The sequence below is a fragment of the Schistocerca serialis genome, chromosome 1, assembly GCF_023864345.2.
Source record: "Schistocerca serialis cubense isolate TAMUIC-IGC-003099 chromosome 1, iqSchSeri2.2, whole genome shotgun sequence".
Taxonomy (NCBI): domain Eukaryota; kingdom Metazoa; phylum Arthropoda; class Insecta; order Orthoptera; family Acrididae; genus Schistocerca; species Schistocerca serialis.
The window spans coordinates 327,865,938-327,884,241 of NC_064638.1; the positions used below are offsets into that span (position 1 = coordinate 327,865,938).

Below are 18,304 nucleotides of genomic sequence, written 5' to 3' on the forward strand. Positions count from 1 at the left end.
TGATGGTGGTGATTCATTTGTGTGTGACATTGAGAAGTGTTCAGGTACTCGGTTTGGGTTACAGGGATAATTGTCCATGGCTTCAAAGACACTAAGCGCTGTTCCTACAGACGCGGCTTTACTCCAAGCTGCACCAACTAGTCGACCCATGTAAGACTGAGTGATTTTCCTTTGTTTTGTGCAACCCATGCTGAAGCTTCTTTCAGAAATATGCTTTTAGGGGCCCGAAAAATGACGCGTCCAGAGGCAGCAAGGGATGAGTGCAGTGGCTAAGTAGGCAGATCATTACCACACCGTTGCCAACAGCTGTCTGAAGCAACTACGAAGAATTGCTGTGAGAGGCTTGTGTTTCAGGAAATGATCAGTGAACCACATGTAAAACAAGTCTGTATTAATTCACGATGACTTTCGGTTCATGTAAACGTCGGAACCTGGAGGCAAGCCATTAGCATACTTTGCTTTCTTATTTACCCCCTTAAATATCAGAACAGGAGGCATAAACTGGCCTGCAGCATTACAACCCAGAACAGTCACATTTTCGCATTTCTCTTCTGATGTTAGTACAGGAACAGATTTGGTACCTTCCTCCATTATCACAGAATCAAGTTGGTTGTTTGCCGAGATTCCGGAGTCATCCATGTTAAAAATAAATCATTTTCCTTTCATACTTCTGCCAATACTTCAAAATAATTAGCAACAATTTCCTTACTTATTCCCGCCGGTCTTTCCTAGAAAGATCCTCAGACTTGCGTACACTCAGCTCTGGATTTTTACGTGGGAAAGAAATTAACCAGTCATAACCCGCAGTTTTAGATTCGTTGATGAATTTGTTTGGTAGTCTCATTTTCTTTGCCATTCTGTATGCAACCCTTCTTGCCGTCAACCTGTGAGTCGCAAACCCAGCTGCTGCAACAGCCTTAATATGGCCAACCAATTTCTTCCCATTTCATGGTCCAAATGAACCTAAGTTTGTGAAAGGAAATGGAAATAGATTGGTCATAGCAGATAATATTTTTTTAAAATATTATTAATATTTATTTTGATTAAATTTAATTTAAAAGTATTACGGTTATTAATTAGACTTAGGTAATTATTGAAATAGTTGTAGCTGTTGGACCCAGTGCGCCGTTTTCCAAATTGCCGGACTCCATTCCTCGTTTTAAGGTTCGTGCCGGAATACTATAATGCCTTTCTGCTTCCCCGAATAGTATTTTCTTTGCTTTCAACCTTCCTAAAGCTTCTCTTGAATTTTCCTCTGTCCTCTGACCTCTCTTGGCAGTGCACTTCCATTTGTATTGAGTAGGCATGTCATAAATATTTGTACATTTCTGTAAATAATAGAATGGTATACTGCCACAATGATGTAAATGTAAGAAATAAAATAACTAGTGTATTTATAAAATCATGAGATGACAGCGGTTTCTTTTGAATAGCATGGAATGTTTTCAGATCACTTGTAAAATCTGATGGCAATAAGACATCTCCACCGGATTGCTGGGCTGCAGCTCTCCCAAGCGTCAGACTCGCGATACCTACCGCAAGGCTACTACGGCCGAAAGAAAGTCTTACTCTCTGCTACAGTAACGCTTATAACTTTTTTATACAAAGAATGGCTGATTTAAGCATTTGAAATCAGTTTAATATACGATACATGAACATAAGGAAAAACTGTGGCAGAAGGAAACCTGCACTCACGTCGACTACAAGTTGCGTAATATCCGACCAAGTTGCACCAGACCCGCACACAGCTGTGATTATAAAGAAACTAATACAACATGCACACTGTCTTTAGTGGTTTGTACCGGATTTACCCCACCTTAAAAAGGACGGAAGTACGCACCTTAAACTTGTCATTGGTGGTACTATTAACTGAGAGAAATAATACGATAAGAAACGCAGTCCCTCCTCGAGTACGACCTATAGCAGTAATAAGGTTCGCAGCTATGAGGAAGAGATTTGGATAACATGAAGTTTAACACTATTGTATTACCTCAGGCCCTTGGGAAAATTATACCTGAAACATGTGAAGCCATTTACAAGGTTCTATATGGGGATGAAAAATGTGCATTTAATCACATAGCATTATTTTTTATTTTAACCCTTTGTTGCCTGACGGTACTTAAAAGTACCAGCAAGTTTTGACTCTCATTATTTTCTCGTGGTGCAGTTTCGTGATCTGAGAGCCCGTCGGTACGTAACAGTAACTCTGCTCTACTGTTTCATAGAAGTTATTGTGCAATACATAGACCTCTCTGGCGGTCAGAGCTTGAAATTGTTTTTTGCGCGCTGCTGTGAAAACAGAAGATTGTATGTACTTGTTTCAATGGTGTTACCTGAGTTTGTGTGCAATTTATTGAAACTTCCGTTGAGTTTTCCATTGTACGTTCTTACCTTCTTTGTTTTTTTATAATAGTTTGAAGCATTACGTTACAAGTGAATGAGATAAAGTGGAAAATATAAGGCGGACTTATTAGTACCGTCAGGTTGTGCGAACACTTTATTGTAGCAACAATGCGTTACCTCTCACTAGTTGTTCTGTTCACTTTTTCTCACACAGAAACAATTAGAACAAACAGGAAAGGTTTTCCAGGGAATTTACCTAAAGAAAAATGTCTAAACCGTGGGGAATCAAATCACAGAGAGTCATCTTTAGACCTAACAGTATTTCAATGGAGGGAAAATAAAGTAGTGTATTTTGCGTCAAACTTCCATGGCACTGAACAGGGCGTAGTGACAAGAAAACAGAAAGATGGAACTAGTATGACTATACCACGACCAGTTATTGTATGTGATTACAATAAACACATGGATGGTGTGGATCATGCAGACAGATTACGTTCAACTTATGGTCTTGACAGGCGATCAAAGAAATGGTGGCACCGTCTCTTCTGGGGAGCAATAGAAATTGCTTTTGTCAATGCTTACGTCATTTTCAGTGATCTACATGGGGCACTGCCACTGCTGGAATTCAGGAGTGCTGTGGCACTAGGGCTAATGAATGAACAGCAAGTGCCAAATCTCAAAAAGAGAAACTCTGGTAAAGATGAAATAACTCCCCCAAAGAGAAGGAAGGATAACTTTTCTGTTCCGAAGAATGTACATCTTGGCAACCGAGAAAACCATTTTGCAGTGTTCAGTTGTAAAAGAGGACGATGCGAAATGTGTGCGAAAAATAAAATTCAGTCGAGACCACATTCACAATGTAGTACATGTAAAGTGTATTTGTGCTCCAATGAGAAAAAGAACTGTTTCCTACAATTTCATGAGGTATCACTAACACGAAATATGTGATATGTATAGCTAAGTTACTATGTATTGTGAAGTTGCTGTAGAATAAATTTATGCGAAATTTTAAAAAAAATTCAGAAATATCATATCATATTTCTGTTAATTAATTTTCTAATGTAAAAATATTTAATGTTTATGTGGAATAAAGTACTAGTTATAAAAATTGGATCATTTTTCAGCGCATATTGTGATTCTGTCCACGGAGTCTGACGGTACTTCTGAGTACCAGGAGAGAAAAAAGTTGTGAAAAATAAGATAAAATTTTACAAAAAATCCTACCGTCATTTGAGGCCACAATAGCATAAATTCTGCAAAGAAAATGTTAAAAAGCAAATTTTTTCTTATGTCAGGAAACAAAGGGTTAACACAATTACAAAAATGCAAATTACGAAAAATCTTCATATGCAGACATAAAAGTGACAGGTGAATTGCTGTTTCTTTGCTGTTGTTCGTTATGACAGTAGCCTTGGTTTATATATAGTGAGTTGTGGTGGTTTGGTTTCTGTGGGGTGAATCCTCAACTCGGAAAGCATAATATTTCTGCTGGAAAATTGTGAGGGAAACTGAGAAATTTGCGATAATGAGTGATAGCGAGAAGGTAATTGGTCGAACAAGTGCGTAACTTCCACCTAAACTTCCATTTTCAGCTTAAAGCAACACAAAAGTAAGAATTTCTCCGTAAACAGCCGTTGGTTACCATCTAAATCGCGGAGTTTCAGACCGGAGAAGGTCGCCTCACCTCACACGCTCAACCGCATCTGCGCGCTCGTCAGTTCGACCACTTGAACAAACGAGTTTTAGTTCGTCCTCCGACCGTCGAACTATACAGGCCAGCCGGATCCCGCCGATCTTGTGGCGTATTATTCAGGACTAAGTTTTGCCGGAGTCTTTAGGAATGCCCGCGTCACTGTTTGCACTGTGTTCACAAGAAATCTTATGTTTGTAAAGGCTTCTGAGTAGCTGGATGCTTTCTGTGAAGCCCTTAACCACGTATCTGGTGCAAGAGAAGAAGCAATAGCCGAGAGAAGGAACAAGTACAGAGGATGGTTTATCCAATGATGAGATTCCCTTTTCATATCGTATGTCGAAGACATTTATGTTAATGAAACAGATTCCATGTGACCACCACGGCGTGAGCGTGGCGTCCACGTCCGGTGTGAAACATCTTACAGGAGACGAGAGTTAACTCATGAAAGTTGTAGAAGAAGCAAAATTCGCCAGTCAGTGATTTCCTAACGCGTGAACTACTTCAGAAGCTTGCAATGACAGATTTTAAGTATGCAGATGATGGTCAAGCTAGCCATGAGTTAAACTCCGAAACTCGCCACGGAACTCGTATAAGAGGCTATCAGGACAGGTTTTAAGGAAATTTGATCCTCTTCACATTCCATGGAGAAATTTTTCTTTTATTTCTCGCGAAGCGTTGCCATAAATTAGATAAAATTAAGTTGTCGTTTAGTAAAGCATTATGACATCTGTACACTTTCGTGTTCGTATTAGAGTATACCAAAGTGATAATTTATATCGTTGTCTGATTTACGGCGATTGGTCAGTGTTTTGATCACAATAATGTCCCGATTTTAGGCCTGTGAATTTCTTTGTGTGTTTGGATATGAATGCAGAAGAGCTGGTTGCTTGCTTTTTGAAATTGTAGAAATTACTCGCAAAACTCCAAGCCATTTTGAGAGCGTTAGGGAGTCATTAAAAGTTAGCTGCCAGTGGTGCGCTCGTGTGCGTGGAGGCCGTTTAAACATAAAACGGTGTGCAGTAGACCACATGCATTTACCTCAGCACATCATTTACTAGTCCGTATGTCTGCAATTGCGTATCTACGAGACTTTCGTCTCATAAAAAGTTTCTTTTTTTTTCCTTCTCAACCAACCCAGAAATATAGTAAGTGATAATTTGACACCTAGAGAAAAATTAAATTGCCGAATTTTATTATTCTTTATTGCTTGTAGACATATGCAGCCACCTCTTATGAATCTTCCGCGACAAATGTCTGGAGGTGTGACTGCCACTAGCGACATTGCAGCGAGACATTTCGTATCCATTGCGAGGTGTGTCAACCGCTGTCTAAAGAAGGGGGAATAAAAACGGGGAATGAAATCTCTCCGGGCCGTGTATTATATTCGTGAGACAACTGGTAGCAGCATTGTCTGTATACAGGATGTTTGGAAATTTCATTTTTAGGCTCCTAGACTTGCAGAGGGAAGTGAATACATAATATTTTGAATAGAAACCCATGTCATGTTCTAAGACTGTTCCAGTGCATATGTTGAACTCATCCACTGCTACTTGAGGAATTGAACTAGGCATGACGCAGCTCAGTTATTAGGTAACAATTCGAAAAGAAACGTAACGACATATGTTTATCACTTAATCATATTTATTTTTATTAACACTGAAACATTGCGTGTTTACGTTATTCCAGAGAAGAAAACCGACATACTGTACATTCAGAACAGTACTGATGCATTACAACGGTTCGCAGTGGCGACCACCAATGTTGTTACAACATCGTACCTACGAAGCATGTTCTGCTACACACCCTCCATCTCACCTTGTGTTTTTTCAGTTTATAGTGCAGCGGCCACAATTCCTGCCAGCAGGAGCCTCGTAAATTACACTTTCCATACGACCCCACAAGAAGCAGTACACGTCGTCCTGTCTACCCTGTTGCATACCAGGACAGGCATTCTTAGACTTTTCTCTTTCCCTCAGCAGACGTGGGCACGTTGCACATTTGAATTAAAATCGACGTAGAAAGGAAATTGTTTGTTTCCGGACCTGGGTTACTATTCAAAATATTATGTACGCACTCTCCTCTACAAATCCTAGAAGTTTGTAACGGGAATTTCCGAATACCCTGTGTATATGATCGTGGCCACCAGACTGCTCATATGGCAGAAGCAACGGGCTCTGAATGGTTCGAATGGCTCTGAGCACTATGGGACTTAACATCTAAGGTCATCAGTCCCCTAGAACTTAGAACTACTTAAACCTAACCAACCTAAGGACAGCACTCAACACCCAGTCATCACGAGGCAGAGAAAATCCCTGACCCCGCCGGGAATCGAAGCCGGGAACCCGGGCGTGGGAAGCGAGAACGCTACCGCACGACCACGAGCTTCGGACACGGGCTCTGAGAAACTGTGGGTAGTCGCATATCAAAAGGAAGGCGAAGGAGGTCTTCGTACTCGCCAAAATGATGGAAGACTTAAAGCAATTATTACCGGCAAAATTCAAACAATTTTAAATGTCGGTATCGATAATCCAATCATGTCAGCTACAAAAGCTGTACGAACCCTCAATTTGTGCGCATACTCTCCGCCGACGTCTTCATTCTGCTGGCTTCCATCACTGCAAAATTGCAAGAGTTACATGAAAGAAAACGGACCAATACACCGCACTCTATTCCCAGTACCCCTCAACTGCCAAAAAACGCCAAGGACTGTTATGGTCCAGAAGGATTTATGTTCGGATGTGAATGGTAGACTGTCTTGGAAACCCAATAGACACTCTCTTCTGTTCAAGTCTGATTGTTGCCTTAACACCGAGTGGAAGGATAAGGTTATGACTGGAGTTTGACTGCAGCCGCAGTAACAGAATTGACTGGGGTTTCACCCAGGATGCACACGGAAGAACGCACTGTCGTTTTAGAATAATGTCTGCTGTCAACTGTTCGATTCCTTTATCTAGCCGAAGAGATGCGTATCATCTATTTCGTGTTCTATAACAGCAGCGAGCACACTTCGAAAATAGCCAAGAATTGGCAGGACAGAGACACCCAGAATCTTTAATGTGGCAGAGCACGAAATAACGAAATGTTGGACAGTTGCGGATAGTTCATATCAAATTAAAAAGAAAATGAGCACTTTTTAATAGTTCGTAGATTTTGTTATATTTTGTGTACAAAATAATGCAGTAATACTCGTGTCCTTCGACCCGTAAGAATTTGGCCCAGTGAGGATAAATGGTGCTCATATAAATAGAAATACGATGTGATCTATTTTCAGTCCCTCATTTTTTAAAATTATTTTGTTATTGCTCCACAATGACAAGCCATTAAACCCCACCGAAAAAGGTTTTCTCCCTCCCGTTGTGCACGTTTTACCATATATCTTTCAATAAGAAGGAAAACATTGCTTATTTTTAATTTATTATCACGTATTTCATCTTGATACAGCCAACATAACCACTGGGACGTATTCTGATCAGGCACACGTTGGGCATGTAAAACATGTAATATAGGTAAAAGAAACCACCAACGCATCTCTTTTAAAAATTATATATTGTAAATTCAGTGATCAGGTTTGGAATCTCATAATCATAAATAAATTCAATTGGCATTAAAAATTTAAGAAACCATTCTCATATTACAAATAAGCGTTTTCATCTATAAACACGTTATTATGACATATTTTGCGATAAAAATCAACGAATGTAAAAAAGAAAAATGGTCTCTTAAACGCTATGCGTGTTGTTACTTATATTTTATGTAAGGGGACAGTTTTCAAAATAATGAAGTCTTATTTTTAAACTACTGCTTTGCTTCTCCCAGCTCAGTGTAGGCTCTGACAATAGCTTAGCGCCCGTTGCTTCACTCGCGTAGACTGTATGGCGTGCAGCGATTCTTTTTATGTTGTCCACAAATAGCAACACCTTCCAAATTTTTTACGCTAATTAATGCCGTAGAAGCATGGTCTTTTCCGAGCGTAGTTCTGACCAGTAAGCGATTCTAGTAGCTAGAGTCTTAAGGTTTTTGTTAATCACCCCTTTTGCGTTCTTGTTGTGATATTTTCATCCTCCAACTGAAATACCAGTTTTATAGATTTAGCTTTAAATTTTTTAATGTAATGAAGTACTTTCTTTAAAAATTTCGTCCAATGTATCACCCCTTTGAGGATTAAATTTCAATTCGTACTTTTTTTTTAAATTTCTAATTGATAATTCAGATACCAGTTTTCATAGATGCAGCGTTAAAAATGGTTTAGTAATTCTTAAATAATGATTAATTTCTTTCAAAAAAATTTTCACCCGCTATTTTACCCATTAGTGGTTGAATTTCTTTATTTCTGAGAAACCAAAATCGGTTTTCGTAGTTCTAGCTTCAAAACTGTCTTAATAGAGACATACTTTCAAAACGCCTTTCATCTCCTATTTCACCCCCCATAGGAGTGGAATTTCGAGCAATTCCTTCGTAAACGATGCCTACAATATACGATCCACACCCTCTCCAAGTTTAAAGTCTCTGTCTTTACCGGTTTGGGTTGGGCGATGATGAGTGAGTGAGTCAGTCAGTCAGTCAGGACGTTGCCATTTATACACACATCAAAAAAAGTTTTGCATCACCCGAGTTCCCAGAACTCCTGAAGATAGACGTTGACTGTGGGTATTGTATCACAGACACAGTCCCTTTGACTGTTCAGACGTCACTAAACCCGCCCAAAGATGTAAACAACCATTCATGAGCAGCGCCTGTTAGACGGAGGGGGTCCGATAGCCGATCAGTTTCAGTTATTCCACCAGGAAGGAGGTACACAGCTCTTGTTGTCTGTAGTTCAACCATGCCTAGACGGTCAATACCTCGGTTCGATCGCGTCCGCATTGTTACGTTGTGCCAGGAAGGGCTCTCAACAAGGGAAGTGTCCAGGCGTCTCGGAGTGAACGAAAGCGATGTTGTTCGGACATGGAGGAGATACAGAGAGATAGGAACTGTCGATGACATGCCTTGCTCAGGTCGCCCAAGTGCTACTACTGCAGTGGATGACCGCCAACTACGGATTATGGCTCAGAGAAATCCTGACAGCAACGCCATCATGTTGAATAATGCTTTTCGTGCAGCCGCAGGACGTCGTGTTAAGACTCAAAGAAGTCATGATGCGTAACTTCACTCCCGAAGTCTATGACGAGGTCCATCTTTGCAACCACGACACCATACAGCGAGGTACAGATGGGCCCAACAACATGCCGAATGGACCGCTCAGGAATGGCATCACCTTCTGTTCTCCGATGAGTGTTGCAAATGCCTTCAACCAGACAATCGTCAGAGACGTGTTTGGAGGCAACCCGGTCAGGCTGAACGCTTTAGACACACTGTCCAGCGAGTGCAGTTTTGCATCACCCGGGTTCCCAGAACTCCTGAAGATAGACGTTGACTGTGGGTATTGTATCAGAGACACAGTCCCTTCGACTGTTCACAGACGTCACTAAACCCGCCCAAAGATGATATTTTGGGGTGGCATTATGTGGGGCCGACGTACGCCGCTGGTGGTCATAAAAGGCACTGTAACGGCTGTACGATACGTGAATGCCATCCTCCGATCGGTAGTGCAAGCATATCGGCAGCATATTGGCGAGGCATTCGTCTTCATGGACGACAATTCGCGCCCCCATCGTGCACATCTTGTGAATGACTTCGATCAGGAGAACGACATCGCTCTACTAGAGTGGCCAGCATGTTCTCCAGACGTGAACCCTATCGAACATGCCTAGGTTGGATTGAATAGGGCTGTTTATGGACGACGTGGCCCACCAACCACTCTGAGGGATCTACGCCGAATCGCCGTTGAGGAGTGGGACAATCTGGACCAACAGTGCCTTGATGAACCTGTGGATAGTATGCCACAACGAATACAAGCAAGAGGACGTGCTACTGGGTATTAGAGGTACCGGTGTGCACAGAAATCTCGACCACCACCTCTGGAGGTCTCGCTGTATAGTGGTACAACGTGCAACGTGTGGTTTTCATGAGCATTAAAAAGGGCGGAAGTGATGTTTATGTTGATCTCTGTTCCAATTGTCTGTACAGGTTCCGGAACTCTCGGAACCGAGGTGATGCAAAACGTTTTTTGATGTGTGTATATAGAGATTAACTGTGGAGCTTTTGTTAACGAACTGCTCTTCGGTCCTTGCGGTAGATGCACTTTGAAATTCGTCACCGGACATACAAAATCACTAAAGCAATAAAATATTACGATGCGCTTGTTTCTTTCCTCTTTCGAAATTGCCGTTCATTAAATTCTGTTGTCGGTAGATATGTTTTTAGATGGCAGAGGACCATGAAAACGACAAAGGTTAGATCGTAGGCATCTAAAAGATTTCAGAAGATTCGCCAGATTATTTAGGAAAGTCGGCTCTCTCATACATTGTATAAAAAGAAGTCCCAGAAAAAATGTTTACTTTGAATTTTGTCAAATAAAAATGTCATTTCTTACCGACAGACAGTAAAGCTTCGCCGCATGTAATGAGACATCCATGCACAGGAAAACTCGCTAAGTGCAAGGTCGCGTCTGCCACTGAATGGCTGTCACCTCCCGGCGTAACACTCTCCTCCCGGGCGCAGCCTTTGGCGACGCGGGTTTACCGACTGTGATACAGTAAGCCAATAGATTAACCGTAATCAAATCGGGTGCCGTAAGAGGTGTTGAAAGGATAGTCGTAATGCAATAAAGCGCCATTTCTATAACGGCGCCGGCACCGGCAAAATAAGTCTGTCCCGCGAAAAGGGAGCCATTAGCCGGCCAGCACCTCAAAGCGGCGCGGTGCTCCCAGCGGCTACGGCATTGCCCTCTGACGCACTGCGCGAGAACCACCGCGGGAAAAAGGCCGCCTCACAACGTACTCAGGGACACGACTGCAAACTTTACTCCTACAAAAATAGCTATAGCCATTTGCGCCTCTAAATCATTGCTGGCAGCAAATTATTTAACTGACCTGAACGTGAGCTCCTAGCAAGATTACATAGCTTGATTGAAAACAGCACCGGCATTCAGGAAAGACAGATCAAGCACAACATATCTCGCCCTCGTTGTATCTTGGTCCCTCATAAGTACATCTGACAAAAAATTAATCACCCCCAGGGAACAACCTGTTACCATGACAATAGTCTCAATTCGGCAAGGAAGATAGTCCGCAAGTTCCTTCAAGAGTGCCATATCCAGCCGAAGCCATCCATTGACAATTAGATGTCGTAAAGCTACCAAATTGCTATGAAGTTGCTTGTTTCGTTTCAGCTGCTGTTTCAGAAAGTCCCAGATATTTTCTGTGTGATTGAATTGGGGTGATTCGACTGTCCAGTGAAAGTGTCTGAATGTTCGTCTACAAAATGCTCATTATGAAGCTATAAGAAGAAGGTAACACTTGATTACCTCGAACGTAGAACTAAACAACTTAGTTTATACTGACGGTAAACTGAATGAATGAGCTCAAGTTGTGGTACGGAAAACACCCCCAAAACTTTACAAAACCATCTCCGATTTGAACTACACATCATGCGGGTTAAATGTCTCATTGGGCCGTCGAGGCGCTCGTGCCTTTTATTACTTGAAAAGGCGAAAAATCGCGATCGTCGGACCACACTACACACCCCCAGTCAGCTGCTGTACAGTTTGTGTTGTTTATCCCACTGAAGGCGTGTAGTTTCGTAAGCGAATGCAAGCAGTAGCCTTTTGCGGGATATCGGAAATGCCCATTGCATGCAGAGCCCTTCGCGACGTGTGTCGGAAAATTTTTTACAATGAACATTAGTTGGGACTATATACATATGCACCCACTTTATTTACTGCTATATTGGGCGGAAATTTTACTCGGCAAACATTGGTTGCTTTGAAAATGGGCATAGCCCGAAACCGGCCACCGACTAAATAAACATCCATTTTAGTTGCCACTCTGGCTGTGTTCTTTCGCATAACAGATTTTTTTACAGTGCTGTATAGTAGGTACGCAGAGATGTAAAGATTATAGAACACACAGGAAGAGATGCGTGACGGTATCAAAGCAGTTCTAGATTGATTAAGTGTATATAGTGCTTAACTCCAGCCTCCCTCATAGCCTCTGACCGTTGCTCAGTCTTCGTTGGTTGATTGATTGGTTGGCCGGCCGCGGTGGTCTAGCGGTTCAGGCGCTCAGTCCGGAACCGCGGGACTGCTACGGTCGCAGGTTCGAATCCTGCCTCGGGCATGGATGTGTGTGATGTCCTTAGGTTAGTTAGGTTTAAGTAGTTCTAAGTTCTACGGAACTGATGACCACAGATGTTAAGTCCCATAGTGCTCAGAGCCATTTGAGCCAACCATTGGTTGGTTGAGTTGGGAAAGGGGGCCAAACAGCGAGGTCATCAGTCTCATCGGATGGGGGAAGGACGGGGAAGGAAGTAGGCCGTGCCCTTTCAAAAGAACCTTCCCGGTATTTGCCTGAAGCGATTTAGGGAAATCAGGGAAAACTTAAACTACGATGGCCGGACGCGATTTGAACCGTCGTCCTCCCGAATGCGAGTCCATTGTGCTAACCACAGCACGACCTCGCTAGGTCTTCCTTGCTTACTAGCAATGTATTCCAGGCAGTGTCTTATAAGCCGCTGTCAGTTGTCTTATACGGGAGAACCATTATGGCGTCAGTTGCAGGAAACGATGCGTTCATTTTGTAACTCCCTTCTTATTTGCCCAGTCCCTCTAGAAAAATGAAGAAAAGGCGGACGGTAAAATAAAGATAAAGAATTTCGGTAATGATTTTAAAGGGGTAAACAAGACTAAATTTCTTGCGTGGTACATCTCGTGTTACTATCGTAATTAATAATTAAATTTTCTTGTTGTCCATTAACTCTTCTGCGAAAATGACGTACAAGTTAGAGGTAACTGGGGATGAAACTCACAATGTTTCATATTTATGGTCACCAGTCTTTAACCTGGCATCGGACACTATCTAAGTATTTTAAGTTTCCCAGGCTTGTCCATACTTCCGCACCCCATCATGTCCATTCTCCCAATCTCCCAGGCAAGCACACATCCAGTTAACTCATGGCTACACATAATAAGCGAGAAAAATGATATAAACCGGATTTATTTTTCCGAGCTGGAAGGCAATGTGCAGCTGATGGCTAGGTCCTACGTCTTATCTAATTTGCTGAAATTATTTGTGTATGTAGTGCACTTTCCTTCCTTAATGTTGAACACACGAGCCGCCTATGAAAACAACTAAACATTGTCGAAGGAATTCACAATTTTGTCACTGATTACAGTATTTGATTTACTGAATTAAAGTCACACAGTGCAGAGAGATCCATCACAGACAAAATAACAAATGGAAATGTCACAATTTTTTGTGCTGCCGTAATTTCGGTATCCAAGAGATGGTATCAATACTGCAATACTAAAACCATTTCGTTTCTACTTGTGTTTCAGTACGACAAAGTTAAGAAGCTTACGGCGGATGCAAAATATGGTAAGTCGTCAGACAATTCCACGCATCGCTTGCAATGCGGGGGCGTGTGGCACATGCGGCGACGCAGAGGAAATGAGCAGAGCAGCGTCTGTCAAAGCCAGCCGGCCGCCACACCCTGCTCGCCGCCGCTCCAGCAGCCGTGCTCTTCATTCCGGGAATTCACTCTCTCTTCGTCTAAGATAACAACTAGCACGTCCCGTTGTTAAACGCTCGAAGACGGAGTCAACTCTACAGATATTTTAAAACCTAGTTTTCAATTATGAGTTACAGAATTAAAATTATGGGGAAGCCTTTCGAATATTTCCTATACCCATTTAAATATTGAATGTCTGCGTTTTTAGAACTGCTGACTTAGTGATTTTTTTTTTCTCTCTTAAAACAGTAACTAGTCGTAAGGCTACGCTTTGAAATGTCGGTTAGCTCCATGTAGCAGGGGTTTGGGGCATGACTTCTACGCAGCTCGCATGTGCTTTCAGAAGGCTCAATGAGATGAGCCAAAGGGTGTCGTTCCAAGATTATCATGATTTTAACTCTCCGATGCTTACAATTAACGGAAAGCAACAAAGTGACTGAGTCTTCACTGTCAAATCGCTGTCTCTGCATTTTTGTATTATGCTTTAATAGGTCAACAACCGAGTCTACATTTAACACCGTTATTTTCACAGGTGTAAAGACACTTTTTTGTTTTTAGCATTGGCAGGTTAACTTCGTAAATGTTTCGGCAGAGTGCACAAGACTATGGTAACGTGTCATCATCTAATGGTAGTTTTCACGAACGATTAGGATGAAATAAGGTCTTGAAACATGGGGTGACTTTCAGTTGCTAAAAAGCGCTTACTTCCTAACGGCGTTTGCTTGACAAAGTCTGTTATTTGCACATTTCTTCCTGTTCCTTTGGTGCATTTTGGCTGCTTTCGCAACGTGCGCATTAGACAAAATTGGCAAGAACAAGTATTTTTAGGGCATAATTACAGGGGGAAAAATCTGTAGCACTCTCAGGCATTCGACAATTTGGCCACATTGGTAACAAGTTTTCGGCATTACCTACCACTGAAACCACAAATTTCCTCTGAAAACGACTAAATGTTCTTGAAAGGATTCTCAGTTTTCTCATTGATTTTAATTGTTGACTGAATAAAAGTCACGCAGTCCAAAGAGATCTATCGTGGAACAAATATCTAGGGGAATAAAACTATTTCAGGAGAAAAGTTCACTGCAACCAGTACACACAGGTCGTAGAAGATGATGAATAGAGTTTATCGCCCCATCAGCACCACGTTCACTAAACGGAGTACTAGCTCTCTTGACTCAAGGTGCGTCAGGAAATCGGCTTTGATCTTATGGAAAGAAGCATCGCAAATTCTCTCAACAAGTGTTAGTCATACCAAAGAAATCCTGTAGCACAGTCGGAATTCAAAACACGCTCTTCTGGAATACTGAGTCCCGGAGAATCGTGCAGACATACCGTCGTGTGACCATCGCACAGAGTTCCGTATGGACGATGTAGTAATAAATATCCCTGCCGTCGAGAAGCAATTGAAAGAGTTGACAAATAAGTCGCCAAGTCCGGATGGAATCCCGATTAGATTTTACAAAGAGTATTCTATGGCACTGGCACGCCACGGCACTTATTTAGGTTGAATTTATCTGAAATCTTTCGCCCAACACAAAGGCCCCAGCAAATTGGAAAAAATCGCAGGTAACTACTGTATATAAGATCGGACCCTTAAAATTACAGACCGCTATCCTTAACATCAGTTTGCTGCAGAATTCTAGAACATATTCCAAGTTCCAATATAATATATTTCCTAGACACCGAAAAGCTTATTTCCGAGAATCAGCACTATTTTAGAAAGCATCGCTTATGCGAAACTCAGCTTGCCCATTTCTCACATGATATACTGCGAACTATGGATGAAGGGTAACAGGCAGATTTCAAATTTCTAGATTTGCGATAAGCTTTGATATTGCGCCTCCCTGCAGGCTGTTAACGAAGGTACAAGCATACGGAGTACACTCCCAGATATGCGAATAGCTTGAGGACTTCAGAACACTACTGGCCATTAAAATTGCTACACCACGAAGATGACGTGCTACAGATGCGAAATTTAACCGACAGGAAGAAGATGCTGTAATATGCAAATGATTAGCTTTTCAGAGCATTCACACAAGTTGGCACCGGTAGCAACACCTACAACGTGCTGACATGAGGAACGTTTCCAACCGATTTCGCGTACACAAACAGCAGTTGACCGGCGTTGCCTGGTGAAACGTTGTTGTGATGCCTCGTGTAAGGACGAGAAATGCGCACCAACACGTTTTCGACTTTGATAAAGGTCGGATTGTAGCCTATCGCGATTGCGGTTTATCGCATCGCGACATTGCTGCTCGCGTTGGTCAAGATCCAATGACTGTTAGCAGAATATGGAATCTGTGGGTTCAGGAGGGTAATACGGAACGACGTGCTGGATCCCAACGGCCTCGTATCACTAGCAGTCGAGATGACAGGCATCTTATCCGCATGACTGTAACGGATCGTACAGCCACGTCTCAATCCCTGAGTCAACAGACGGGGACGTTTGCAAGACAACAACCATCTGCACGAACAGTTCGACGACATTTGCAGCAGCATGGACTATCAGCTCGGAGACCATGGCTGCGGTTACCCTTGACGCTGCATCACAGACAGGAGCGCCTGCGATGGTGTACTCAACGACGAACCTGGGTGCACGAATGGCAAAACGTCATTTTTTTCGGATGAATCCAGGTTCTGTTTACAGCATCATGATGGTCGCATCCGTGTTTGGTGACATCGCGGTGAACGCACGTTGGAAGCGTGTATTCGTCATCGACATACTGGCGTGATGGTATTGCCATTGGTTACACGTCTCGGACACCTCGTGATCGCATTGACGGCACTCTGAACAATGGACGTTACATTTCAGATGTGTTACGACCCGTGGCTCTACCCTTCATTCGGTCCTTGCGAAACCCTACATTTCAGCAGGATTATGCATGACCGCATGTTGCAGGTCCTGTACGGGCCTTTCTGGATACAGAAAATGTTCGACTGTTGCCCTGGTGAGCACATTCTCCAGATCTCTCACCAATCGCAAACGTCTGGTCAATGGTGGCCGAGCAACTGGGTCGTCACAATACACCTGTCACTACTCTTGATGAACTGTGGTATCGTGTTGAAGCTGCATGGGCAGCTGTACCTGTACACGCCATCCAAGCTCTGTTTGACTGAATGCCCAGGCGTATCAAGGCCGTTATTACGGCCAGAGGTGGTTGTTCTGGGCACTGATTTCTCAGGATCTATACACCCTAAATGAGTGAAAATGTAATCACATGTCAGTCCTAGTATAATATATTTGGCCAATGAATACCCGTTTATCATCTGCATTTCTTCTTGGTGTAGCAATTTTAATGGCCAGTTGTGTAATGCCGGCCAGAGTGGCCGAGCGGTTCTAGGCGCTACAGTCTGGAACCGCGAGACCGCTACGGTCGCAGGTTCGAATCCTACCTCGGGCATGGATGTGTGTGATGTCCTTAGGTTAGTTAGGTTAAAGTAGTTCTAAGTTATGGGGGACTGATGACCTCAGAAGTTAAGTCCCATAGTGCTCAGAGCCATTTGAACCATTTTGAGTAGTGTAATAGGAACCAATATGTTGTTCTCAATGACGAGTGTTCATCAGAGACAAGTGTACCGTCGGAAATGTCCCAGGGAAGTGTGATAGCACCGCTATCATTTTCTATATGCATAAACGATCCGGCAGGCAGGGTGTTTGCTTATCGTGCTATGGTGTACGTGAAGGTGTCTAAGTTGAGTGACTATAGGAAGATGCAAGATGACTTATTTGGTGTGATGAATGGCAGCTGACTCTAAATGTAGAAAATCATAAGTTAATGGTAGTGTCCTGCTTGACACAGTCACGTCGTTCAAATGTCTAGCGTAACGTTACAAAGTAATATGAAATGGAATTAGCACGTAAGGACTGTGGTGGGGAAGGCGAATGGTTGACTGCGGCATATTGGGAGAATTTTAGGGAAGTGTGGTTCCTCTGTAAAGGAGGCCGCAAACAGGACGCTAATGCGAGCCATTCTTGAGTAGTGCTCGAATGTTCGGGATCTGCTCCAGGTCGAATTAAAGGACGAAATAGAAGCAATTCAGAGGCGGGCTGCTATATTTGTTGCAGGTAGGTTCGAACAACACGCAAATAGTACGGAAATGCTTCGGGAACTCAAATGGGAACCCATGGAGGGAAGGCGACGTTCATTTCGAGAAACACTTCTGAGACAATTTAGAGCGCTAGCATTTGAAGATGAGTGCAGAACGATTCTACTGCCGCCAACTTACATTTTGCAGAAGGACCGTGAAGATAACATACGAGAAATTAGGACTCATACAGAGGTATGATTTAGAAAAGATAGGGGATGCAGTATCAGAATCAGAATTTAAGAGAGCTTTGGAGGACTTAGGATCGAATAAGGCAGAAGGGATAGATAGCATTCCATCAGAATTTCTAAAACCGTTGGAGGAAGTGGTAACAAAACGACTATTCACGTTGACATGTAGAATGTATGAGTCTGGGGACATACCATCTGACTTTCGAAAAAATATCATCCACATAATTCGGAAGACTGCAAGAGCTGACAAGTGCAAGAATTATCGCACAGTCAGCTTAACAGCTCATGCATCCAAGTTGCTTACAAGAATAATATATAGAAGAATGGAAAAGAAAATTGAGGACGTGTTAGATGATGATTAGTTTGGCCTTAGGAGAGGTGAGGG

The 18,304-nt window shown here is 42.6% G+C and overlaps 1 protein-coding gene across 1 annotated transcript in view; it reads left to right on the plus strand.

Annotated features, from left to right (window-relative positions):
• The window catches only part of LOC126469864 (COMM domain-containing protein 4), a 555,575-nt gene that overhangs the window by 516,502 nt on the left and 20,769 nt on the right, over positions 1-18,304 (plus strand). The window contains exon 8 of the mRNA XM_050097178.1: positions 13,470-13,509. Within this exon, the coding sequence (XP_049953135.1) occupies positions 13,470-13,509 (40 nt within the window). The remainder of the gene's footprint in view (positions 1-13,469; positions 13,510-18,304) is intronic.